The sequence below is a fragment of the Ptychodera flava genome, chromosome 9 (assembly GCF_041260155.1).
Source record: "Ptychodera flava strain L36383 chromosome 9, AS_Pfla_20210202, whole genome shotgun sequence".
NCBI lineage: Eukaryota > Metazoa > Hemichordata > Enteropneusta > Ptychoderidae > Ptychodera > Ptychodera flava.
In genome coordinates, this window is record NC_091936.1 from 15211577 (window position 1) to 15239270 (window position 27694).

Here is a 27694-nt window from a genome sequence, read left to right on the forward strand (position 1 = left end):
TCAATGTCCTACACTGCACAAAGAGTGTACACATGTTTTTGGGACGCCACAAAACCAAACCAGACAAAGCACAGCTAGATTATGACTCACTTCAAGCTACAGTCTGTAATTTTTTGATCAAATACCATTATCAATTTTACTTGCTTGCTTACAAATTAAGGAAGGTTGTCCATGATTAGTTCAGTCATAAATTTCATCAAAAAGTAGTTGAGGATAAAAATATGTCCAGATAAAAATCACAACGCGCAAATTGACTTAGATTACTTGCCCTGCGTGCATAGTAGATACATGTCAGTCCTTGAATGCATATGGTTTCTGTCATTCAATACTACTTCAAATAGTACATCAGTTTGATGACTGGAACATATGGAAGTGATTTATAAAGACATCATATTGAATTTTCTGATCATATTGAATTTTCTGATTTGGTATTGCTGAACTGATTGCTTGGGGTCAAGGTTGACACTCAATGCTCCCAACAAAAATCCTTTGCTTTAATCTGGTGTAGATGGGATATTCCATTCAAGGGCCAGTAGCTATGACTTTTGATAGTTGTTTTCACTAGTTTTGTTTTAAAGCATGTTGAAATGCCTATTAACCTTATCAACACAGCATCTATGCATGTATAATGCACTCTTATTATTTACATTTGTATTCTAGTCATGACCAGAATTCACTTATCAACTGTCACAATGCAGGGTACACATGTACAGGCTGAGTTGACAAGCTAAACGCTGAGTATGTCAACATGATTTGGGGAGTAGAACAAGAAAATACTAGTAGTTGACATTAAAACCAGAAAGAGAGATATAATCATCACAAGTTATGACTCTACGGGCCGGGCCCTTTCAGTTGAAGTTTTGGATACAAGATTTTTTTTATATTTGTCGTTATGTCTAACATGGTAACGAACAACTGAACAACAACTCACCTCAGCAAGTACTTTCACACCCCCTAAATCAAAAAATGTTTTCTGAAATTTAAAATAGATCGAGGTATATTAATTGTTTGACATTTTACATAATCTTTAATAGCACTGATGGCAAACGACATCAGACACCGCTGCCTGAAATTGAATTTTGTTGTTGCATGCACGGCTGTTGTTGCAGCTTGTAGTCTGAGCCATAAATTCATAGGAATAAGTGTGACTTTCGGTATACATTGTAACACTAGCAGGTTTTATTTTCATCATTCTTGTGGAAAATGCGGACAAATATTTATTTTTTGCATATTAATGCAAGAAAAGTGACGTCATTGCAATCAGTGCTATTGCAGCTAGCAGAGTGCATGTAGTATTATTATAAGTATGTGTACTGTCATGTCTATTAACCCTTTGAACGGCAAAGTCAATTTTTGTCATCTTTATAAAATGTGCCCCAGTCAATTTTTTTCAGATTTTTGCCAAAATTTTGGTGAAAAACAGTAGCAAACGAAATGTGATGTCCATTTGATCCAAAACTATCAAAAAAAATTACAGAAAAATTCATAAAAATTAGTAAAATGTTGCACTGCAATTTGGGCGAGAAAAAATTACAGCATTCAAAGGGTTATAAACCATATATATCAACATCTAATGCATTTCATCATCATCATGTATTTCATATTTGGAGAAAATTAGCAAAAGAAACGAGAATGACTATTTCACACATTTTTTTCAAGCTGACTGAACAGATTTGGAGACATGTCATTTTAATACATACCTGATAGGCTGAATCTCTCATAAACATCCGTAGACAAATTAGAACTCTTAATATATTCTCTGGGGGAGCTCGGTCAGCCCACTCACTACGGAAAAGAAACAGGATAAATTGCCAATTAGATGTACTGGCAGAGACTCTTGCTAATCATACCTACTATGTGCCGACTCCGACCATCTTGCGCTGGGAATCATGAAAATATTGCACACAAATTTTAAGACATGACTGATGCTAATTGTGTCAAACACTGTATGGTTGATAATATGGTCAATCTCTTTTTGACTGATAACTTTTTAGCAAGAAAGCATGGAGTTCATTTTTTTTATTCACAGAATTTTTTTTTTTTGAACAATAGTCATGAAGAAAGATTGTGGTATCAGAAAACATTTTAAGTGGCCAAGAAATCAACAAATACTTCTTTCAAGCATCGATGGCCAAGCTAGACAATGATGGTTATTTTGGTAAAGTCCATAATAATGTTTTTTTTAAGTTTGCCTCATAAATAAGGTATATGACCTGGACCTTGAATTTCATGCAAAAGTCAGTCAGACTGAAAAGTGATCAGCCATAATGCCACGAATGACACAAATAATTCTGTTTGGCATAAGCCAGTCAACAGATATCTTTACTCTCTTTGAAAATGCTGTCTATTCCCGGTACTTGTGAAACTATAAAAGTGAAGTACTTACTTATTACATAATCTGTTTTGAACCAATGCTGAAAATATCTAGGTAGATTCAAAGAAGAAAAGACATAAAATCAGACATATAGAAACAAATATAAACCCACACACTATTTTGGAATGGAGGGGCAAAATTCCTACAAGGATAGTGAGCCACCTTGAGCATATAAAAGATATCCAAAATACAAATTATTTTGTAACTTTTTCTCATCATTTAAGTTCATCATAAGCATTCAAGTCTTTATTCAGCATCCTGCATCTGTAAGTCTTTACGTTTTATTTACCTCTTTTCAGTTTATCTCTAACAAATATATTTTGCAAATTTTCCTATGTACATTTATCTACGATGGGTTTAGCATTTGAAACGTTTCTGCATTCATTTCTCCTCAGTTCATCATAGCATCTGCTCTCATGACGTCACACTTTTTTCTGAACACCCTTGTCTGTCACCATTGACAACCCCTTGATGTTTTTGTTCTCTGTCTAGCCCTATTCAAATGCTCATCCTTGTTTATTGAGAGGCAAAAAAATACTGACAGTCACTTAAAGTCTATCGCCCAATCATAAATCCTAAACAAGTACTTCTCGAGTGTTTTTCGTCTTGCGGTGGGTATTCAAGTCACACAGCCATGGTATTTCAAGAAACTACTTGTAAAATAACCACTTCATTGTATGATGGAGTCACAGTTGCCAGACAAAATTGAAACACGATGCAAAACAAACAGAAATACACCTCTGATGTACCGAAACTGGGAGACGTATTGAGATGGAGTTGCATGAAATCTTTTGTGCTACACTTGATTTCTTTTCTCTTTGTGTCCAGCTTAGTAACATCAAAGTTTTTACAAAGTTCAGGTAGAATGTGTCTTGGGGACAGATATTTGGACTCTCAAATTTTTTCAATTCTTTTCTGATCTACCACTTGTGGGGCTTCATTTTGAAGCCCTTGGAGTAAGAAACACTTTCACCTTCTTAGTTTTTTGAAATAAAATTTTTCTCCATTGAATTAACACAGTGATGGCGGCCATTTTGAATTTCAATATCGGTAAATCGTGGGGACTTTGTTTCTCTGGTACTAAAATTTGAACAGTGACCCCCGATTTTATTCTTCATTATGAGAGTTAATTGTTGAAAGATTCCTTGAGGAAAATTTGAGTGAAAGTTTAAGTCTTTTACTTTCAAGGCACATACTACCTTAAAACATAAGTTTGATAAAACTTCACCTATGTACGTACAGTACTTGAGAGCTTTGACATACTTATGCTTAGTCTAACACTTAACATAGACCTCAAGTACACCAAACTGTTATTTGTAATTTTGGTAAGGGCGCATTTCTTTCTTTCAACTCCACCAGACATAAAGCAAATTGCCACAGGACATTCAGAAAATCAGCATAAAAATGTGTACTTACCAGACTGAAGTTCTTATGAAGCGGGTGTGCACTAAAATTTCTTTCTGACTGATATTTTAAACTGAAAAATAATGACAGACATAGATGCATGTGAATTATAATCACACACTTATCAAAATCGTAAAAAAATGTAAAAATAAGAGTTTAGTACCATTTTGTTTTTTGTAAGATTTGAATTGTAAATATGATTTGATATCATCAAAATAAAACCATTTTAATATCAAGGTCCTGAAAGAATTTGAAAAGAACATTTCCCATAAATAAATCTTGATAAAGAAATTCTTTTTAAATTTCATCTCTCTCTATATGTGCAAAAGGTGTCTTTTCTAAGAGACATTTTATTGAGATATTTCTGTGGATCCAGCTAGCTATGATAATATTGTAATCAATGTTAGAAGTCGATTATGCAAATGAGACTTGGGAAGAGAATGGAAATATACATGTGAAGTATTCTATGTGTCAGTTACTCACCTTAAATGCTCTAATGCTAGTGCCTCTGTGCTTTGATTCTGAAATGTACCAGCTGGTATTGGTAAACATTGTATTGTTTTGCTGTTTATTTCATTGTTGTTAGAGGTATCAATTTCTATGGACGGCAACTGAAAATAAGAACAAACATGAATGAATGTCAGCTGTTGTGATACACCCTCTCAATTTTAATATCCCATCTTGAAAATAGATGTCTGAAAAGATCTGAGGGGAGGGTGGGGCGGAGGGAGAGTGAGCAGTAAACTGGGAAAAACTGAGGTAGCAGGAAACAGCCCTAAAGATAAGTGGTTTGTGTGTATACACGGACATTGAAATCTAAAAATAACACCAGCTTAAAGAACTGCTAAGCCATCTTTTCTTTTGTGAAGACATACAAAGAATTCAACCCGGATTTTCTGGTTCATGTCTTCTGTTTTAATTAGATCATGCAGAAATGCATTCATCAAATTCATGAGTTGTATGTTAATGATGACTGAGAAATTTGAGAGTTTAAGAGGAAATCTCCTTGATGTACATATTATATGTGAGTGTCCGGTGTCAATTGTCGACATTTTTGAACAGAAACAGTCCAACATGTGTTTACTTATAAAGGACAACAGATTATTTTTATAACATTTTCAGTGGTTTTGTTTTAGAAAAGAAGAAAATTTCCTTATCTTTAGACCCATGTTCAAGTATGTATGTATGTGTATTGTATTGCGTATAACATGTCATGCTGTTATTGACAAACAAACTCCAATTTGGACTAAAATTCTGTTATCCACAACAGCATTGGCCATTACAAATATAAAGTCACATGAGTTGAACACTTCAGCTTTTCCACATGATTGTGAAGTGGAACAAGAAACTATATTTTACAAATTCTAAAAATTACTTGGAACTCCATTAAATATCACACAGCTGATGAAGCTGTAAAGACATTTAAATTTGCATGCAAGTACATTGTAGATCAACATTGCTGTGAAAGTGCAGCAGATACCTGATGCCATATTACATGTTGCTACCAAAGGAAGAGTGAATTACATGTAGAGAAGGCCTTGGGTACAGACATTCAGACTCAATTTTCTAAACTATTTTTACTGGTACACTATATGCTGGTCATGCTGATTCATTTTGGAGCCTGTGGTGCAAATGAGGTTTTCCATATCGTATTTTTGTGACAATACAAAATTTTATTTTTGCCCTAAGAGTTGCCCTAAGAGTTAATCTATTAGGGTAGTGGCCATTTTGAAGTTCAAAAATTCGACGGTAAAAATAATTTGTTTTTCTAGTACAAAAATTTGCAAGTGCCCCAGATTTTTCTTTTGGATTTTGAAAGAGAATAGTTTTTGAGTTTCCTTGACAAGAGTTTCAGCGATAGTTTACATCTTTCAGTTTTGAAACAAGTTCTACCTTATAATTGCAGACGAGATTAGACTGTTATAGGTCGTAAACAGTAAATGGATAAACATATATTTTTTACCTGTTGTTTACTGGCTGGTGTGTGGAGAAGTTCCAGTAGTCGGCTTAGTTCCTGGATATCTCTGAAAAGGATCAGAAGTCACAAGGGAATTAGTGACAGCTTTACACATTGCAGGGATTGTCAGAAAAAACTGAAACAAATGGAAGAGGCAACACAGAAATCAATTGACAAATTGCTCTGTGAAGTGTGAACCTGACCAGTGAAAGAAAGTGTTGTGAAAGCGGGTAGATAAACCGGTGTAGAATCATTGTTGGGATGAAGAAAGACAGAAAAGATCAGCAAAAAGGGAGAGTTGGGAGGAGAGACAAGGTCATTCAAGAGGGAAAATTAAAAGAGACAAATTGTGAAGAAACAGCGATCAAGCAACTGATCTATACATAGTTCTCAGAGACTTAACGCCTTCCTTAATCTGGGCTCTTGTGGTTGCACTTTGCGTAATTTTGACAATGTACTGCCTTTTGGATTAATAGTCTGCAGAGGTATCCGTGTTGCTTCAGACGTGAAGCCAACCTTTTGAATTTGAGTAGATGCTATATTACCAACTCAATCACATGGCTATGTTATTGTCACACATACTGTGTACACTGACAAGTGTATGGTACTTGCAGTTCACCTGTCAACTGGACTGGCCAACCATCGCCATCATACCTGTAAACACTGCAGCTCATGATCAACACTGCCATTAAAATTTACACCCAATTGTTGATTACACAATCCATAAATACCAAATATCCATTTCTGAATGAATCCCATGTAAACCTCAATGAAAAAAAACATAACAAAGGCTGAGACTTTAAAACCCTCACGGAAATCCATTCAACTTGCTTAGGTACAAAGGCCATTGTGGTCGGATGGCCTCAGCAAACATTTCAATCAATACACCGCAGTGTTGCAGGTATTGCTGATCAGCTTCCTCTCAAACTAGTATTTTAAAAGCAGTGTTTTTAGTGTTCAGTGTTCAACAAAGAATTAGTCCGAATATAACTACTAGAAGTTGTCAAATGGAGCACGGGAGACCACAAAATTGTTTGCAGGCAACAAAAAACCAAAAGTTATTGTGCTTCAACTTCAGGTCCCTGTTGGTGCGTTCAGCATGTGGGAACAGACATTAACTGCCGTCAGACATCCCTCACTTTAATAGTTTGCCGCCGTGCTCCAAAAGCTAAAACTTTAATTGAATTCTCTATTGTACAGCTGTGGAAGGTTAAAGGGCCTTTGTCACATACCAACACTACAGGTGTGTCCTCCTGGTAGAGATCAATCGATATTGCTTAAGAGTTTCTTATTAGTTAACACTTACATGTAATTTCATTACACTTTGCATAGATCTTTTTCGAAGGGATAGGTCCTGTTCAGAATACAAAGAACCTTTTCTTTAAACGGATGAATCAATCAACATACTTGGTCTCAACACAAAAACTTGCTTTACCTGTATCCGGGAAAAATCTAATGGACTAATCCTGTTTGCTAATCAGGATGTCCAGAATCAACCTTGAAAGTTACAATCAGAATATCAAGATATTGAGATTTGTTACTTTGAACTAATGAGCATATCCACCATTTCCTCAAAGACACACCTTTATTCTGGGTAATAAATTGTGCCATCTCATGGGGAAAACCTACATCTACCTTCCTTCAACAGGAAATAATCAATGCCAAATGAGCATGCTCAGCCGTGAGTAATCAGCAATGATGATTTCACTTCATAGATACGCTGATCACGCTAGTTATAGGTTCCACAGATATTGTAGATGCAGAAACCTGAATCACTAACAGCCATGCAGAGAACCCTGTATGACGTATTCTTCAAACTTCTTTCTGAGCAGATGAAATATAAGCTTTCTGATTTCTGATTGCTGGCTCTGTGAAAAATGTGAAAGCTGTTTGACTGACAAACGTTGATAACAAAGAACTCTGCCAGTGTACATGTATTGTACACACAATAGTTACGATTGGAGTTCAGAGCTTTATAAATAACAGCATAAATTACTTCAACTTCAAGTGACAAGTACCGGTACAGTAACATATGTTACTTAAGTTTCATGCATCCTGCAATCTTCAGATAGAAAACTGCAGAATATATTATATATATATATATATATATATATATATATATATATATATATATATATATATATATATATAGGTTAAATTGTATCTTGCTTACTGACTTGCTGATTAACAAAACTAAGGCATTTTGGAATTCTCTATGGCACACCGTTTCTTTTTTCCTTGGAGGTAAGTATTAGTATAATAAAGAAAAGATTCATTAGAATGCAAATAATATTGTGAAAGTGTTTACTTTGGCCTTCAGACAGACAAACACACAAAATATTTCAGTGGGCAGATGAGGGGGAGGGTGGATATCGTGTTCCAAAGACAAGAAATTCCAGTTTGAACTTGTTGATTCTAATAGTCAAAGGGTCACGGTTTGAATTATGTTACCAAAAAGTATTTTCTTCAGGCCGTTCAAAGTGACTATGGGAAAATTACAGTATAAATATTGGGTTTTCTAGTTAATGTCTAATGAAAGCCAATAAATTCAACAGGGCAATTTAATCACTGCAAATAAGTTGCTGACACACGCATGACCTTCATACAGGCAAGCTAAATAAACTGGCTTATGGCAAACTCATGTTCAGGTTCAATTTCAAACACAGGGTGCTGCCCCGACAGGTCAAAGAAAACAACTCAAGTGTGGGTGTAAATTTGTTAATCTTACACAACGTGGCCATTTCATTTCCACCTCCAAGGCTGTGTGTGTGTTGACCCGCTGGTGAGAAACTGAATCCCAAAGGCAAACAGGGCCCTTGAAGACCTTGCCAGTCTTATGGACATATGATAATCATACAGTGACAGTGTTATCAATAGCTGTCCCTCAAGTGTGTGTACAAGACACTCTGCGTTAGACTTGAGTACTCACTGGCAACCCTCTGAGTGCTATACCCACTTCACAATACCCTTCTCACAGTGCACAAACACATGCATGTGTTACTTGAGATGAATAAAAGTTCAAAGACTTGGAGGCAAACGATACCTTGGAACTGTAGAGCAAAAAATTATTGTGTAGCTTATCCTGTACGGGAGAGAGTATATGTTTCAAATTGTTAAACTGGCGTGTATCCTATATGCATGTTATTTTTCTGATTAATCAACAGTTTTCAATATTGTTTCACTTCAAGGTATAAACTTTAAGATGAACTCATGTTAACTATTTTAATATTTTTTAAGTTTTCCACAAACATAAAGCTTTGACAAAAATTTTTCACATATACAAGATCAGTAGTTTATAATTAATGGCAAATGCTCTGATAAAATCAGAGTCACAATTCAAAGAGTTTTTTTGGTTTAAAATAATTATCAATGTAAGAATATGAGTAAATCTGCAAGTTCTAATGAGTTAGTGTTGTTCATATCTCTATTGATAATTTGGAATTTCATGTCATATGAATTTTTTTTTAAATTTTAATTTTTGTTTAATCTAAAAATCTATGTTCATCTTAGAACAATTATCACACTATTACTCTAATCATCAACAGTGAAATCTGTCAAATTGTACAGACCATTGGAAATGTAAAATTACAAAAATTTTCATTATTTCACCCGGAAATTCAAATCCACAGCCACTTCAAGAGAGCACAATGCATAAAATTAAAGAAATCGAATGCCAGTGAAAATCAAAAATTTAACAGCTGTAACGCTTGATAATGTTTTTTTCAGTAACACTTGGGAAGAAGTGGTATCGCCACAAACTGATGGCGTCATATCTGCCATAGACAAAGCACAGCGGCCCATGGCAGCATTCCCTTCAGTACCACTTTGTGAATGGTGCCTATTTTTTCCCACCATTATTGTTCTGAATGAAAAATCTCTGTTTTCTTCTTCTCCCGAGTATGTTGACATGCAAAGTATATCAACCTTGCAATCATACATACACATTGTGTAAAATACCGGTATGCTATGTCACTGCATTAAATTATTACTCAAGATTAAAACTTAGTTCTCAAAAATAACATCAAACACTTTATAACATACATACACGCTGTGTATGTATGTTAACACACTGTGTGCTGACAGGTTGATGTGATTTTGAGAGCCTGAATATCAACTCTGTTTCACAAACAGAGCAAAAACTCCGTAAAATACATAATGGAGCTTCAATGCTTGCTCACTACATTCAGCGCTTATATACACGGGAATGTCCCTTGAATGAGCCACATGACTATTATTATTGTGTATGCCAGGCAACACGGGTGTTGGAATTTTACCCTTTGAAATGTAAATGTACACGTGCATTCAGGTCTAAGAATTTTAAATGGGATTACAAACTGAATATGTGACATTTTACAAAGCCAGAGATACTACAAGAGTTCACAACACAAAATTCAAGGTTCATACGTTGAAAGGGATTGATGTGAAAAGATCATGGTATAATTTAATCAAATGAGACTCACACACTTGGTCAATAAAATTATTGACTTAATGTTTTTGTATCTCTTGAAACCAAGGAAATTTACTTCTTTCTCACATTTTACTTGAAGCTGTCACAAAAAATAGCGTTCTTTGAAGAAAAAATGTCAATATTCCATGCTAGTAATAGAATGACAGTTTCTACCAGTAAATGGGTGTGAATCATAAAAACAGAAGCTATAATGCATATTAGAAAACTTTTTGAATAGTTCTTCAGTAATTTCATTCTGAAAAGTGTCTGTAATTTAAGCAACTCCCAGAGTACATCAAATACACATTTTTTATAGAAAACCAATAACTGAAAGCTGTTTATTTCCATTTTTAATATTTTTGCTTGAACAAGGAAATCATTTGAAAGATGTTATTTTCCTTGACTTCTCATATTATAATGATGTATAAAATTATAAACCTAATACATAATCATCGATGGTGATGTTTAAAGTAATTGTTTTTTCAAAATCAAGATTATATAAAAATCATTCCAAGAGGTTTTGGCATACAGACGGAACTAAAATTACTTTACCTACATGTACAGCTTCAATATTAGCTTAATTATTGAAGATGTGAATTAATTTTTTTATTAATGTATAAAATATACTGCATTCTCTTTGTAGTTTAGTGAAAGCATTTGAGTTGGCTGCTCTTCAATATGAACTGTCATAATTTGTCCTTTGTAAATGTGAATCTTACGATACATTTTGAAAATGTTTAATTTTTTTTACTTATAACTGCATGATGTTTGCTAAAAAAAACGTTGCTTGTGTGTGGTGCCACTGGCATGCACATATTTCAAGAAAAACTGAAATAAAAAAATTCAGTCCCATAAAAAGTGAGTACTGCCCAGTAACTAGTACAAGGTTTCTTGTATCACCTTGACGACTGAAAAAGGAGTGAAATTGCTTGCGCATTGTACAGGGGTGACCAAACCCCTTTTTTTGTTCAGTGTACATTGAATGCAACAATTGCTGACTTAACTACACATTTCCTGACAGACTTTGAGTAATTAAAATTTTTCCATGAATTTCTTAACATGTTTAAATAAACTGCTTAGTAATCAGGCCACTGACAGTTTTGAAATCCATTTCACCTTGACTTCTTAAATGCTTTCCTGTTGACCGTCAGTTTGATAGTATCATTTCCTCCATTCAATATCTTACAGCTGGGCTATGAGAATGGAACAGTTCAAGCAAGAAAAAACACCTGTTTTTTGGCAGTTTTTATTTCAGAATCAATTTATGACATAAAAATAACATGCCATTGGTGTTTTTCACACTGAACTAACAAAGGAAGCCCACCTGGAGAACAGCCTTAATAATTTAACAATGGGAAAATTCACAAGGGTGGTGCACTGATGAGGGCGATTTAGGTCAGGCGAGTATGGTTGGAATAAGAAATTCTATAATGATTCATTGTTGCAAGTTGTACAGCCTGTTTGCATTCCTGCAAAATACAGACCTTGGGTGTAATTGTTTGCCACCAAACCAAATCTTGTTACTACATGAATGAAATGGTCGTGTATTGTAACTCTACACTCTCCCATACAGATAGGCGTATCTTTAAACCAGTGCCAACAGCTTGCACAATAATGTGAAACATATGTTTATTTCGATGGCACTGTGTCCCTTTCTGACATGTCACTTTCATCATATATAATAAGATTTTAATATGAGGAGCAAAACACGCAATAAGACTCTACAATTCTTGTTGTATGTATGTAGTATTTTCTTTGGGTTTTGACTGATGAAATCCTTATCGCATTGGTTACTCACTTACTGGGTTGCTATGCACAGGGGATTGACCGGTATTTATGCTTTCACGGCAAAAACGTTAATTCTGAGTCTTTGTACAAATACCATACAGTGTAATAAGGCCTATCTTCTGATAGCATATCTACCTATGGTATGAATACTCACCCATGGATTAACTTGGAGGGGAACTTGGACCTCTAAAACCTTAAAATCAGGTTTGAACGGTTGTGACTTGAAAATTACAACTAACAGCCATTAAATGCAAATGTATAGAAGGTCTGAACTAGATTATGGAAGTGACGGATTGGGTTGGCAACAGATTTTAATCCTACGAAAATACATCACTTCTTTATTTTTTCAGGAATAACATGAATAAGTAGATCATCTGATCAACACAGCGTGGCTACGTTGACATGGTACAGTGTCCCTGTGACGTTTTGAGGGAGGGTCCCTCCTGAATAAACATCGCACCACTTGGCTAGCAAAAATGGAATATGTATATTCATCAACCATAAGTTCAGAATTCAAAAGTGATTTTCAACTTGCTTTACACAATACCATGCAACATAGACGAAAAAACAGCATGGAATTCACTCACTTGTAATTTTATACTCTCTAAACATTCCAGCCGAAATTAATTCACTGATACAAATGAGGTGGAAAACAGCTTGAAAAAAGCGTTGCTTGCCTTGCCAGGTCAATTTCATTCATAATGAAGTCTGAAAATGGAGTACAAAACTTGAGTAGGGCTGGTACCAAATATTTCCAATCCCATTGGCCTTACTCTAACAGAAATGAATCATATTTATAAGCATTGCCTACTTGTCACATTCTATTAAGTATAGATTTTATGACTGTCTGTGGACAATGAGAAGTGACCTGACATAAACTCTACACTGAAAGATCAAGTCATTATAAGCAGAGCTGAAACTCCTGGTATCTGTATTCAATTCTGAAGAGACTTCAATGGGAGGCATTGATAATTCATATTCTCAGACATCAGATATTGCCTGTGGAAATTTGACGCGTCATCTATAAACATCACTTGTGACCTCCATCAAGGCCATTCAAAGAGAGATTAGAGCTCTGATTAATGTGGACAGCCACATCGACAGTCAAATTTTATGATACATTACTGGGAATGATTAACACTTTATAACCATGGAAACGCTTTTATATTAATGGAATAATCTGATATCCTTTATCTGCTAGCCGTGGAAACCAAAGGTTTCTGCCTAGGTTACTCACCCCTTGAGGTCAGAGTGGGTCTGCTTTCTGCTTGCGGAGTCACTGCCATTGCTAGCATGTTCCATCGCCCCAGCAGTTGAAGACGACTTATGGCTGATGTGGCACTGGTCAGACAGCTTGGTTATCCAATTTCAGCATTTCCGCTGAGATTTGTTGACTCAACTCTCTCGGCCGGGCAGCAGCGGTCCTTATAGTGCTTGACAGTGTCCCCCACTTCACTGGTCCATATCAACCGAGGAGAACTCTGCGTGTGTGAGGAGAAATGAATAGGATGAAATAACAAGGTTGCTCTTGGAAGCCGCCAATTGCACCGACCGCTCCCTTCACAAGCCGTACAAGGGAGCTACAACAGGGCGTAGACAGTAAAAAAAACCCAACACCTGTGACCTGGTTAAAAACGCAAATAAAGATACATCAGTATCATCACTGTTGACACTTTCCAGTAGACTGACTGAAAATAAAAGACCGCAACCGTAACATGTTAAATTGCAGCATCACTGTTTGTTACTATGCGGTTACTGTAGACATTAAATGTTATTAGGTAAGGTACATGAAAGTCGCCTGATGTTCCATGATTTACAGGCCAACATTGATGAAAAATAAAAACTTGCATACTTAAACAGGAAAAAAATCACTTGGACGATGTATTGCCTTTACAATTTTACTATACGGGTCAGACTTCTTTCCATAAAATAACTCATTAATGGTGAATCTTTGGCTCACTGTACACACTTGGTGTATTCATGTAGATTGTTATAGGCGCCATGATGGTTTAAGCCATTAGAAATTATAAAAACGCAAACAAATCATATTAGAGGATCTATTTGAGTTGCCTCATGATATTTGAATAACACTAATTGGCAAATAACGAGCTCATTATACCACAGGCTGATGAACTCTTACATAAGCCCATGGCTGAACCACTAGGCACGCATTTGCTATATTGTGCTGTTTAATTGCCGAGAATGTGGGAAAAATTGGATTGTTAATAGTTCTTTTGTTATCATTATTGGATCAGGGAGATCACACCCAAGGTTAGGACACTCCATAACCCACGGGTTTGTAATTAGAATGGCATGTGTAATTACACTGAGAATTATAATTATGGCCAGAATCAATTATGTTTGGCCTTTAATGCCTAACAATAGAAAAATGGAAGAGCAAAAGGGTATTGACCTCACTATTAAAGAGAGCAGCAAAATTTAGTTCATCGTTTATGAAAAACTACTGCAAAATGCATCAAGTATATAAAATTTTTTTCCCCCTTCAAGTTACAGGGATAGAAGAACTCTCCTTGAATGTAATAATTTTTTTCAAAATGACACTTAAGTATTTGTTCAAATTGATTTCCCATTTTCGTAGCATTGGCATAGATCTACAAGCGGCGTACCAGTAAGAGTCAAGGGTTTATAAATGTAATGATATATAGGTATATATGCAATATGTAATGATGTCACGGTAAAGTGGTGCATTAACCTCTTATTGATAAACCTATTTCAAATAATATGTCCAGAATTCTGATATTTTTTTTATATTACAAACACTATGTTTCCCCCAGCAGCTGCAGGTAAAGACATAGACAACAATGTTTTATGCAATGTTTAGTTTTGTTCTTGCTATACTGCACTTTCCGAAGTGTGTTGTTATGCAATAAAGTGATTTATAAATTATTATTCTATGATTTCCGAGTGGAAGAATGGATACATTTCTCGTTTGTATCAGGTCTACTTGTGAAGTATGCATGTATGAGCCTCACAAGGGATGGACCATTTGATGCTGGGAGGGGGTGGTGTGGAGGGACTTTCAACTTTTTTCCACCAGTTGTGTTGATATTATCTTGCTTTAGCTGTTTCAAGAATAAAACACTTTGTTTAAATTTATAATCGCTTGATTTTTTTTCACAAGCAGAGCAAGGCTTTCATTTAGTTTAGGGGGATGTTTTTGCTCTGCAGATGATTTTCCACATTTCACCACCCTTGATATCAAGATCTGATGGGGTCGATATCTCTGACTGAGTGCAGAATCATGGAGGGCTGAAATTCTTCCACAAGACTTTAACTACAAACTGCTCTGACGAGCATGCTTCACGTGTGGTAACATAAATTACTGAGTTTGAACATTTCGGACGATTGCTGGCAATGTGTTTAGCATCCTCATCCATCACAGATACTTCTGTCACGATAGACGGATCTTTAATAAATAGTCGTCTGCTACTATGTGGTTGTCTGCACTGTAGCGGGCACTGTAGGCGGCAAGTCAGTTGACCCAGTTCGAGTGAACGAGTCCATTGCAATCATCGGTTCCCGAAAGGGCTTATAAAAATGCGGGACTTGAAAGCGATATGTTTTCATAATATCAGTATTACACAAACCACGGTTCCTACAAGGACTTGTTCACGAAAGATTTTTGCCAGTAACAGCATAGGCCCTCGAGGGTCTACCGGTGACACACACAACGAGTACACTGAACAGGCCCCAGTGATGCGCGACACCGTGAGAAATGATCTCGTCTGCACGTCTCAGACATAATGATCAGATGATAATGATTTCTAGTGGAGCCACTAGCTACATGAACATGTGTCGGATTTTATCAGCCGTGTTTGGGCTTATCGATTTGTCGACATTCTTGATCATGATAAAATCACCCAAAGCATAAACATAGGACCACAAATCATCTCGTACGACCACACTTGACAGGGACTTCCTGATCATTTCGCAGTTGGGTGATAACAACGACCGATTCACACTATACCAGGCTTTTATTAAGCCGATTATTCCTTTATGGCATTGTTGTTCACTGTATAGTTATAAAGGTCAGATCAAGTGGGGTGAAAATAGTACGACAGACGCTGTAAGTGGCCAGGGGTCAAGGTCGAATTCAATTGAACTTCAAGGCAAACTGTGGACTCCTTGAAACTGTCATTTGTTGAGGCCTGTGTAAATAACAATGGCCACCCAGTTGACGAAGTGCAGTGACGTCGCAGTCCGTTGTCATCTTTTAAATTTCAAGGTGAACGACTACAATAAATTATTGGCATTCTAACTTTCAAGTGTAGTTTGCTGCCTACGAATTCTAACCGACATTTCAAACGAAGCGAACGGGGTAGCGTGTGACAAAATGGTCAAAGTGGTTTAAAATGAGTCTACGGTCCTAAAGCGTGTTGAACAGTTGAGCTGCCCTGGCCGTACAATCTTACGCATTCCTGTGTCCTAATCCCTGAAAGCCTGAGCAAATTATTAATAAATTATTCATTAAGCAGTTTTCAGTTTCTTTCACTAGTACTAACACTCGAGTCTAATAAAACTGATAATTTGGATGCAATCTGATTAAAATCCGATGTAGAAATGGGTCGGTTTTTTACGTTATCATATGAATGAGGGTCTTTGTGCTGTCCGGCTCCGAGGGAGGACGACAACACAAAAAGAAGACCGGAGGTAAAAGACCGACCAATTTCTACATGATTCGGATTTTAATCAGATTGATTTGGATGTGGTGTGTATGTTTATATGCTAATAAATTGCAAAATAATAGCTTATACAAATGTAAAGTGTAACGACCCAAGGCGGAGTTTTGAGTAAAACCCTGTGGCTTACCTAGTAGTAGTAGTACTGTAGTCGACCGGGGTAGGCGTTGCGTTGCAGTTAAAAGACTCGCTCAAAATGCTCAACAACAATTATTTATTGCGTGGCATCCAGTGAACTGTACACAAACTCTGGCGTGATGACACAGTTGAGCTGAAACGTGTACCCGTGTGCGGCGTTAGGCGGCCGGGGCAAATTACACAAAACTATGCAATCAAAATGGTATTGTACTCAAACCTGACGTAATCGTCTTGTTGAGTGGGGTCTATCCTACAAGTACTTGGGCTGCAGTTCGTTATCTTGTCCATAAGTAAGTAATGAAACTGTAAAATTTTAATAACAAACATGCGCAGTCGAATATTTAAAGTCCGTAACCGTTGAGTGACAGAAAGGTAGATTTCACAGGAACAAAAATATACCTACTTGCATTTGACAACGTTCAAACGAACTTTTGAAGACATCTTGAGTAGATGATTGACCGAGAATATTTTCTGCGGCATGCGCAACAAAAACTGCTCGCATGAATACAGTCCCTCATTACAACGCTACCTATGCTTATACATTTTTGCACGGGTATTCTGGTATTAACCGTTCGTATACCGTGTTACGCGACAATGTCATACCATGGAAACGAGTCCGTGATCACGAAAGATAAGCAACCTCGATAAAGACGCACGAATGCAGTTCTGGTCATTTGTCAAAGCGGTCTGATTCGATTGTGTGTGAGTTACAATGCCCAGTGTGCAGTGTTATTGTCCTGCCAGAGAAAGTTCAAGATGGCGTCCTGAGCAACCGCCGGCCACTTACCGTTACTCCACTGCGTAATGTGAGAAAAACGGCATCCGAGACGATGACAGCGTGTGGAAACCAAAGATAGAGTCACAGATATAATCCTGTTCAAACTCGGTTGGCGACGAGTTGATTTTCGCCTGTTTCAGCGCAAATACCGGTCCTGTCGTTGCGCGCAGATGATCGGTGACCGTCACATAGGTATTTTGTTATCACGGATCCCGTGACGTCAACTATTGATATGCAAATCAACGGATCGTTGACAACAAATGAGATCAGATCGACTCGACTTCATTTTAGCAATGCATTGCATTGGCAGTTGTATTAGCAGTGGAGCTGTGTGTATTTACTCATTTCCTGACAATCCGTGCGAGTAAACATAATTCGCAAACTCCTTTTGACAGTTATGTTTACCTGTTCATTGTGGCTTAATTTAGCGGTACGACTGTTTAAACACCTATTGTCTTTCCTAGTGACTGTTATAACGTTTTTAACCTGAGCCGTCCCTTCAGCAAAAGCCTAAACCAGATCGTTTTCTATTACCAGATATAATAAGCAGGTGCAATTGAGAAACATGGTTTATAATTGACAAAAGTGACAAATATAAAATAAATCGTTTACTTCAGGCCAGTAAACTTCTTAAAGGGGCCGTTTATCAGCTTTTAAAAGGCAAATTGACACTTACAACGTCATAAAAATTCCAAGGGAAAACACAAGAAGTCATGCGAGAAGCAGAGAACCGATTGGAACTAATTTGGGATAATTGGATTTTCATATTTTTCAAATTTCTCAAAAATGTTAGGTGCCCTATAGTTTAATGTTGTAATATTACAAATTACTCATAAAAACAAGTGCGTAACGTTAAAAGAAAAGCAGACGAGGTTACATTTGTAGATGAAATCGACATTACTTCACCATCCAATTATCCCAAATAAGTTCCAATCGTGTTACTGAGATTGATAACCGCCCCTTTAATTTCCTTTTGTTGGTTTTTTGTTTTATTTCTGAGGTTGAAAAGTTGTTCATGTGTCATAACAAGGGATGTCTGAAGGTTAATTATTTTTTTTCAGAAACATAGCATTTTTGTGTATGTGTTTGACAAGAACCTAAGCTTACTCTCCAAAACCGTGTTTAAAAATTAAAAGTAAAGACGTGCTATGCCGAACATTCAAGCTTTCATGCATATTATGTACGCGGAGATTAATACTAGTAAATACCACCAGGAGCAATTGTACACATAATTTTAAACCAAGAAGCGCCACCAAAAGCCTGGAGATCAGAAATTTGTGCCGCTGTCACAACGTGTACTCTCCCTCAAAGAACACTTTGAGTAGAGGAGGCGCGTGGTTTTTTTTTAAGTCAGGATGCACTTTTCGATCATACTCAGGAAGTACGCCGCTATCGACATAAACTTGTTTATTAAATGTATTTTACTTGTCAGGGGGAATCAAACCAATTTTTAATTTTCTATTCGATTCATCCATGTTGAAGTGTGAAGTCAAAATGTAAAGCCTTTTTCAAAATTCTGCCCAAGAAAGTTAGGGATGCTGGGGAGCGCGAGCCATAACTGTCGTCTGCTGTGGTATTTTGATCACATGTGGCAGGTTGGTCCTTCGGGATTATGGAATTACGGGAACAAATTTTGCACTTGATCGAGATTCCAATGTTATGGAGTGTATTTACGTCACATGATATTTCAAAGCTGATATTGTCGAATCTGAAATGAGCCATCGTCTCTTGAATAAACTTGCGACGTACGAGGAGCTTAATTTGCATACACTGCTGTTTTTGCGCACATTTAAAAGAAACAAAAACAACAATGACATGCATTATCCACAAATGCCAAAATAACTCGATTCGGATATTAATGAAATGAATCGTCTGTCTATGCTTTTTCTACAAACCTTTCTTGGTCTATAAACTGGTGCAAATGATGACGTCAATTTGACGCGTTAATACTGCCCTAAGGCACGTCCAAACTGACAGTAATTGTGCCCAAGAGATGTGTACACTTTCCTTCGAGTTGGGCTGTAAGTTAGCCGCTGCTACAAGTGACAGACTGCTGCGTATTCAGAAATGCGTAATGCCGTGAACGCCGAAGTGTATTTAGTTTAGGCTCGTGGAAAATACCCGAAGACGGGAGACCCTTAAAGCCCCATTATCTGTGTCTTTTTTGCATTTGCTTTAACCTCAGATATAAACTGTGCTTTTTAACCCCCGACATTAACATCCAATCTTGAGAGACATGTTTTGGATTCCTGTTATTAAGCCATATTGGCTACTAAAATATCAGAAAAATATCGTCAATGCTGGTTTTGGTCGATTAAATTCACACGCTTACACGTATAAAGACCCATATGCGGCGGCCATATTTGAGTTTGAACTCGAAAATTAAGTTGTTAAGTTGTGTGTTCATCGCCAATTTTGAACAACAACCTGTGGTCACACTTCAAGAAGCATTTTTACATGAGATGCATTGGATTCCAAATCGTCTTGGCGGACAAAACGCAAAAAGATACGGCCAATGGGGTTTCGGGAAAAGTAAATTTAAAGTTAGAATAGTAATATTCACAGGCATAGAGTATAAAAACATGAATTGAATACCTCTGAAAAAACGCTGATGTAGACGATGAGATGCGAAACTTGTCTACTGATTGTATACCGGGTGACGTTTGTTCGGCGGGATGACGTAGATCCGGGGCTGTAAAGGGCGGGTGCACAACAAAGTACTTGTCGTGAATAGAAAAAGGCGTGTAGCTTTGTGAAGTTTTGTGTATCTGCTTTGTAATACGTCAAGCTTGCTCTTCACCTGTTACTCTTCAATATAATATATGCCACATAACTCGGAAGTAACTCACTGAATAAATTACTGACCGTAGACAGAAGCTTGGGTTCCGCTCAGCTGTCTAAGCTTCAGCTTATGGACCCGTTCTCCGTCACTTTCCAGTGTGGTGTCCAACCCTATTCAATGGGCATCACTTATTTTTGTTAAAAGATTACGTTTTGATTTTTAAACCGCAATTTTTAACGCTAGTTGTCAAAATATAGTTGCACAAGCGCAGCAACTAAGAGAGAAGGTAAAGATTGCATTTTACTGTAAGCCTGGGGACGCGGCGTCACGGTGCAAAGAAAAACAAGGGTCTTCACGAATAGTCGGCTGAGGGCGCACCGACCTACCGAGACTATATGATCCTAAGTGATTGCACAGGCTCGGCCCTCCACATCTTTAAACTGGTCAAAGTGGGGATGTTTGGCGTTGGAAACCAGAAAATAGACAATTTTAAGTGTTCAAAGAACCGACGAAGATTTAAAAAATGTCACACTGTGATGATTTCACAATGACATGAAACATAAAAAATGCATGGTGAAGGGTGGCCCTTGTCTTCCTGAGAGGACATATTTATTTTGCCTTCGGAAATACTTGTATTTTCAGTACTCAACGTTCATCGCTCTTTCGGAAGAAGTCTTCAGCATTAGTTTTCTCTACACACAACCCAACTTCAGCAACGCACCGACTCTCATCCTGACACACAACTTTTAACATCAGCTCACAATCACATATCTCCGTCAAAATCTCTGCCTTTCGTTTCGTGCGATTTTGGGACACATCCCGCTTTCTTGGCCATGTAGACTATTCTTTTTAGGCCTCTTTTCTCATACGTCATAGTTTTAGTTTTCACACGAAGCATCCGCAACTAAAATGCATAACTGCTGCACTCTCTGTGGTATGTTTTTCTTCGTCCTTGCAAAATAAAGTACGCAGGATTTTTCTTTGGCCTCCTTTCCTTTACTTCTGCGCCCAAGCAAATCGAACAAACAAACAAACAAACAAACAAACAGATACATGGAATGGTACCCCTCTGTGTCGAGCTCCTACAAGCAGGAAGAACGAAATTTGGCTATTTCCCCGTACGTCTGCAGAACACAAACAACCAGAGTTTTTTACTCCAATTCTTTCTCTTGCATATATTGGTTGATGAAAGGCTTTTTGGTGATATGTTAAAGTCAATTTACAAGTGATGCACATCGTAAAGTGATTACATATTTCCCGCTGAAGATTCATCATGACTGAAAAGCAACGACTTTACTTTTAATGAAAATAATCCATTTCTCTACGGAAACATATGTTTTGACGTATATGCACAAATGCCAACATGATATGAAATGGGATAAAATATGATGAAGTTTCAATGCATCTTTAAAAATGGTATCATTTCATTCTTTCGTTAGTGTTCTGTTCATCAGTTTGCATATTTGTGACAGTCGATTACATTTGCTCAACATATACGCGCACATTCTTGATGACGTAAGCTTTCCAACATGATGATAATCTATGACGCATTTACGCCAATTTCAGTCCTACGAACGCACTGTATATTTCACACTTTTTCAAGCTACTTGAAACCGACACATTCGCATGTGGATATGTGAGGATGTATTGGATTCCCGTATAAAATAAAATACTAGACTTGCCCCAAGTCTATGGGCATATAAATATCAAAACAGAGTAAACTGAGGGAACAAACTTCAACAGCCTGTCGCGGTGATCGCAAAATTGAAACACTAATATACTTTGGCACACTTTCGTGTAGATCATGGGAGGTACACGATGGCCAATCAGCAAGTAACTTCGTCGTAAACCACGTGGCTCTTTACGGCAACAGCTTAGCGCTACCCTTAATTTTTGTGTAGGTCAGCGGAGTGGAAATTGCATGTATGCTATGGCTCGCGAGATTGGCAAGTAACTACTGCGTATGCTTGAGTGAGAAAAGCTTAGCGGCCAGCGGGCGAGTCTAATAAAACACCAATGATTTTGAAGTACACGTAATCGCATATCATTTCAGTGTTATCACGAAATCGAAACGTCTTAAAACACTTGTTTTTATTTTAAAATTGAGCATATTTTAAAATTGGTGCGACGCCGCAATCACGATTTCAACATCACTCTTATTGGCTGCGCACATTTATTTTTACGGGTATCGACGCATGAAACAGGATTATTTTGGTAACTAGCTTTGAGATTGTGATTTTCTCCCTCAGAACTTCTGAAAAACGACCACGTGCAGGTAATCGATGCTAAAATAGACCTTTATTCCAAAGATATATGATATATATATATATATATATATATATATATATATATATATATATATAAAATATATATATATATATATAATATATATATATATATATATATATATATATATATATATATATATATATATATTATATATATATATATTATATATATATATATATATATTTTATATATATATATATATATATATATATATATATATATATAAAATATATATATATATATATATATATATATATATATATATATATATATATATATATATATATATATATATATATATATATATATATATATATATATATATATATATATATATATATATATATATATATATGCAAATTAAGACAACATATTCTTAACGCATAAAACTGTCCTTCTTGAGAAAGAATCACACCAAATATGCGAAAACGTCTTCTTGTTGGCAAAATACTGATGGATTATGATATCCAAATAAATGGTTCATTCCCTTATTAACTTTACCCGACACATTTCTAGGGCAAACAGGAGTGGACACAGGTGGGTTGACACTTTAGAATGACAGGATGTCGCCATCCTACCATGATGGATTCATTGCCTCGAAAGAAAGGAAGACAAAACGAATTGCTGGTCAGAGAAACGAAACGGACCAGGCTTTGATTTGATCAATGCTGCTTCCGGATTGTCATGGAATGTAGACTGGGACTGGGCACTGCTGCAGCAATCCCGTGGCAGTGCAATGATTTTGGGTAAATTTCAGAAAATGAATTAGAATTAATACTGTAGCTAAATGGATTTGTAGAAGTACAAAAATAAATTTTAATATAGGCAAATAATCAGTCAAAACATACGTCCCACATTACAACTGAACCAACTCGTTTAATTTTTTGTGTGCCAAACATACTCCACGGAGGGCTTTGTAAAGTGCTTTGATGCCACGTTTTGTCCTGAAATCTGTCGCTGGTACTGAACTGTGAAAAATAAGTGAGGGTTCGAGTGGATTCTGGATCGGACTTGAAGCTGCACGTTCCAGTGTAGACATCGCAACGTGAGTACGTGCCATACTTATATAGCTGCCACTACTGCTTTTGTCCATTTGAATGGACAAATGGTACACGATTCTTGAAATATCATTTCCGAATGCGCTAAACTTTGCAACAGTCAGTGCTTCGGCTGCCATCTGAGGGATCGTACCGCAACTAGTACCAATCGTATTCTGTTCAGAAGGAAATACGCATGTAAAATGGGTTATTAAACAACGAAAATGTACGCTGAGGAAATTGGCAAAGTTTTCAGCTTGTAAAGTTCAATGTATTTATAGACTGAAAGATTCAGTCGCGTGTGGGCGCTCCGGCACACTGCGACCTACGACCCTTTACTACAAAAACTTATAAGCTTATAACTTATAAACTTAAGTCTAGCATACACACATGTACACAGGAATACCGACACATTGGCATGTGCATCGGATGTTTTGGATTCCCCTGAAGGGTCGTAGGTCGCAGTGCGCCGGAGCGCCCGCACACGACTTAATCTTTCAGTATATATATTTAAATGCTGAATGAAAAACATTACCTTTGATAGACATGTCGTTCGCATGATATTATTCACAACGCCACGCACTTCAACACCTCCAATGGCGCGAACTCTCTTTTCACAAATTGTGACGTCATGGGTACACGTTTCTCGGACTCTGTGGAACAAAACAATTATTTTGACCTGAATAAGGAAAAAATAACTACATGACAAGTCTTCTAACTCCATGCTTCAGTAAAGGGACCATTTAGGAAGGAAATATGAATATCCACTCGTTCAGTTCATGGCAATCCGTGGAGTTATCTTAAAGACAAGTAATGCATGGACACTGAAATCACACTTCAGGAACGAAACAGCAACATTCTGAAGAGCATAACGAAGCAAGACTTTCAACGACATTTATACTCCATGTCAAAAAATAACCGTTTAGTACAATTAAAAATCCTGTCAGGTTTTGTTTCTGGTACGGGGCATGCCTAATTTAAGTTGTCTTTCAGCAGAGCCATAGTTTGCCGAGAGGGCGAGGGGTGGGGGCAATGTTTGTTACAGAAAACCGGTACTATATTGAAGGCTCAAACAATAGGATTTATATTGGTAGACATGAAAATAATAGAGCAATATGGTATATTTGACAACAGTCTGAGCTTTTAAAAATAACCCAAAATTCACATTATTTTTATCATTATAGGATATGTAATTTAGGAGGACATTAGAACATTTTTACTTCAAATGATATAATAAAATGAACTAAGCTATATTTTATCAAACTATATTATTTTTTCTTGATGCCGCAAATCACAGAAGAGAAAATCGCTAGAGAAACGTTTCATGCATAATGTCAAAACAATGGCGTAATATTCAAACGAATAAATGCCCCAAGAGACAGGTAAACAACTCAATTAATCTCTTTGACAACTGTACACGAACATATTACTTCATGCATGGTTTACGTTTGCGTAGTTGACTGATCAAAATTTCTAGGTTAATTGACAGGTCTGCAGAGGTGATTTATAGATTTAATATTTGCATCGATGAAATACATGAAAATAGAACTCACTTGATGAGCATGCTTAGATTTATTTCTGCTCCAACTGAAATGGCCAAAGCGTGAAAGAAATCATCAAGGAATGCTTCTTTAACCGAACTCATTTTCATTGCTCTGATCCAAGATAATATAGTATTACGATGTATCGTAGCCTGTGTAGGATGAATATCACGCACGTCCACTTTCTGTGAGAAAAAGGAACAAATACCGTTTTTTTAATTTTTGAATTCTTGATTTATCATACAGGCATGAAAATCAGATTAGACAGGTCAACGATAAATTATATTTCTCTAAGCATTCTACAAATATTTTATTGTAAATATAGAGTGTAAACATTACTATGTAACTTATGACATTTGGTTCTTGCATGAACATGATGGTACTTCGACTGTTTCAACATTACGAAATCCATGTATCACTCAGAAACACTGCAGAATAATTATCAGGAATAGTTAACAAAAATACTGCCGCTCGGAAAAAAACCGTTTCTGTATAAAAAACATGACAATGAATGTAAAAAACGGTAATATCGTTTTAGAAGTTGGTGATGTGTGTGAAATCAATTATCGTCTTTCCATATAATCTATAATTTGCTCTCGAACATATAGATAGATAAATGCATTGCGTGTAGAAATGATAACAATAATAACAATAATATTTGAAAACATTAGTATTTAAATGTAAATAACATGTAAGTATATGCAAGAGTTCTAAGTATTCATTAACTCCAGATACAAGCAATCCATTCTCACTGATATTCACGACTGTCCAGTGACACAATAAGCTAACTACGTGTAGGCTGGAAAATGCATAGTATCTTCCAATTGCATACTACGTGCGAACTAGTATGTCACTCGCATAAGTCTATGTATGCGTGTTTGATATGATATCAGCTTATCACATTAGAAATTTTATTAGCCGCAGTAATACCTGTCCCATACCTACCATGGACATCTGAATCAAGTAGTCCAACTCATGGTCTTTCGGATCACGCACAAGCTTTAAGAATTTTTTCAGGAATATCATAAATCCATCATCTTCAGAAGGCTCTAACTCTGCAAGTGTGAGAGTAAGCTTACGTGGCTTTGCTAGTACAGTGTATTTACACACAAGAGTCAGGATCGTTTCAATGGTTTCTTCATAACGACACAGACGACATAAAAAATAATTTATCGTTTCTTAATTTAACAAACGACAATGTTTGACTGAATTTAGTACATTCTATTTGAAAACAAATTATAAGAAATTTTTGCAAAACCAGTGCTGACATAAGACCGAGACACCAAAGGTTGGCAGTATAAATCTTATTGGCAATACATATCGTAGTCAAAATTACAATAAAATCAACAGTAGCAAGAAGAAACCTGTGCTGAGACAATTTTTATGCCCATGCTGAGACCACGACACCTCCATCGCATCCCCACCCCGGGGACGGACATGTAGGCGCCCTTATGGTTAAATTTGACATCCTGTAAATGACGAGACAATTTAAGCTTCGGCTTCGAAGCAGTATACTTGCCACTGCCAAGAAGTATTTATTTGTTTCAATATAATCATGGGAATTAAAATATATTTAGAGAATCATATTACCGGAGTATTACTGTTAGAACTAGTTATTGAATCCTGCCATGTGTATTCACATTTTCACCATTTCCAGAGCAAGTCAAAGAGTTCCCGTTTGTTTGAATGTTATTGCAAATATTAAGACCAGAAATATGCTTTCCAGGGTCTGTCATAGCCACGACAATATCAGATTTTGTATCATAAAGCTTGTGAAAAAAATATAACTTGCTCAAACAATTATAATATTAAAAATATTAGTCCCCCGCCTACGGGAAATATGAGAGAATTAGATTTTCCGGATTTTGCTGATTTGCTGAGCACATAGGCAACATTTTCTTTATTTCTTTCTATTGGAACAAAGTTTTTTTCCTAAGCAATAACAGGACAAAGTTTTTTTTTTCTCCTAAATCTACCGACAATTCCCCTCAAAAAATCCCCATCTCCCCCGAAATCAAATGGTTCTCCCCTCACCTTGGCGGGAAAGGCGCGGTAGTTTGAAATGAGCTTCCTGACTGGCGGTCACAGTCTCTCTGAACATGTCTCCAACTTCAGTTGAAAAGTTACCGCACAGTTGAACCTGAACTTGAGAGACAGGGAAGAAATATAACCAGTCTTGAATCGCGGCAGAAATATCCTCTTTAGCCACCATGTGAATCGGTCTAAAATTCAACATTCGAAGTGTCCATGGCGCCCAGGCACTTCCGGAAGGAAAAGTGTCTTGATGTTTACCGGACCTGCATTCTCCGTTGTCAAGGACAGCGTCTATACATATCCCACGAAGATAATTTTCGCACTTCGTGTTTCTAGCGTTCGGTCCCTCATCGTCATCTTCTTCAACGCCGTCCAGTGTTATGTGGTTGATATCTTGGAGGAGCTCAACACTCTCAGCCATTTTG

At 36.7% G+C, this 27694-nt stretch overlaps 2 protein-coding genes across 3 annotated transcripts in view; both read right to left on the reverse strand.

Moving 5' to 3' along the window:
• Nucleotides 1-17808, reverse strand: part of LOC139140107 (serine/threonine-protein kinase Nek10-like) — a 46464-nt gene extending 28656 nt beyond the window's left edge. Inside the window, exons 1-8 of one of the 2 annotated variants that reach the window (XM_070709134.1) lie at nt 17596-17808; nt 13208-13451; nt 5742-5802; nt 4262-4389; nt 3791-3851; nt 2387-2424; nt 1701-1785; nt 932-973 (exon numbers count right to left, since the gene is read on the reverse strand). In XM_070709134.1, coding sequence (XP_070565235.1) covers nt 932-973; nt 1701-1785; nt 2387-2424; nt 3791-3851; nt 4262-4389; nt 5742-5802; nt 13208-13272 — 480 coding nt within the window. In that variant the 5' untranslated portion in view covers nt 13273-13451; nt 17596-17808. Of the gene's footprint in view, nt 1-931; nt 974-1700; nt 1786-2386; nt 2425-3790; nt 3852-4261; nt 4390-5741; nt 5803-13207; nt 13452-17211; nt 17509-17595 lie in introns of those variants that run through there. The other variant, XM_070709135.1, reaches the window with a different exon arrangement.
• Nucleotides 17809-23017: 5209 nt separating this feature from the next.
• On the reverse strand, nt 23018-27694 carry LOC139139603 (uncharacterized). Its single transcript, XM_070708484.1, has 5 exons — nt 27270-27694; nt 26181-26290; nt 25248-25420; nt 24230-24347; nt 23018-23870 (listed from the first exon to the last, which is right to left on the reverse strand). Exons 1-5 carry the CDS (start codon nt 27688-27690, stop codon nt 23514-23516), a joined length of 1179 nt encoding a protein of 392 aa, XP_070564585.1. The 5' UTR covers nt 27691-27694; the 3' UTR covers nt 23018-23513.

Excerpts from the sequence above, each read along its gene's own strand:
- LOC139139603 (XM_070708484.1), bottom strand. The coding sequence starts at position 27,690 with ATGGCTGAGAGTGTTGAGCTCCTCCAAGATATCAACCACATAACACTG. Across the intron at positions 25,421-26,180 it reads ACTTGATTCAGATGTCCATG|AAAGTGGACGTGCGTGATAT; the intron begins GTAGGTATGGGA and ends TTTTTCTCACAG. Across the intron at positions 24,348-25,247 it reads AATCTAAGCATGCTCATCAA|AGTCCGAGAAACGTGTACCC; the intron begins GTGAGTTCTATT and ends TTTGTTCCACAG.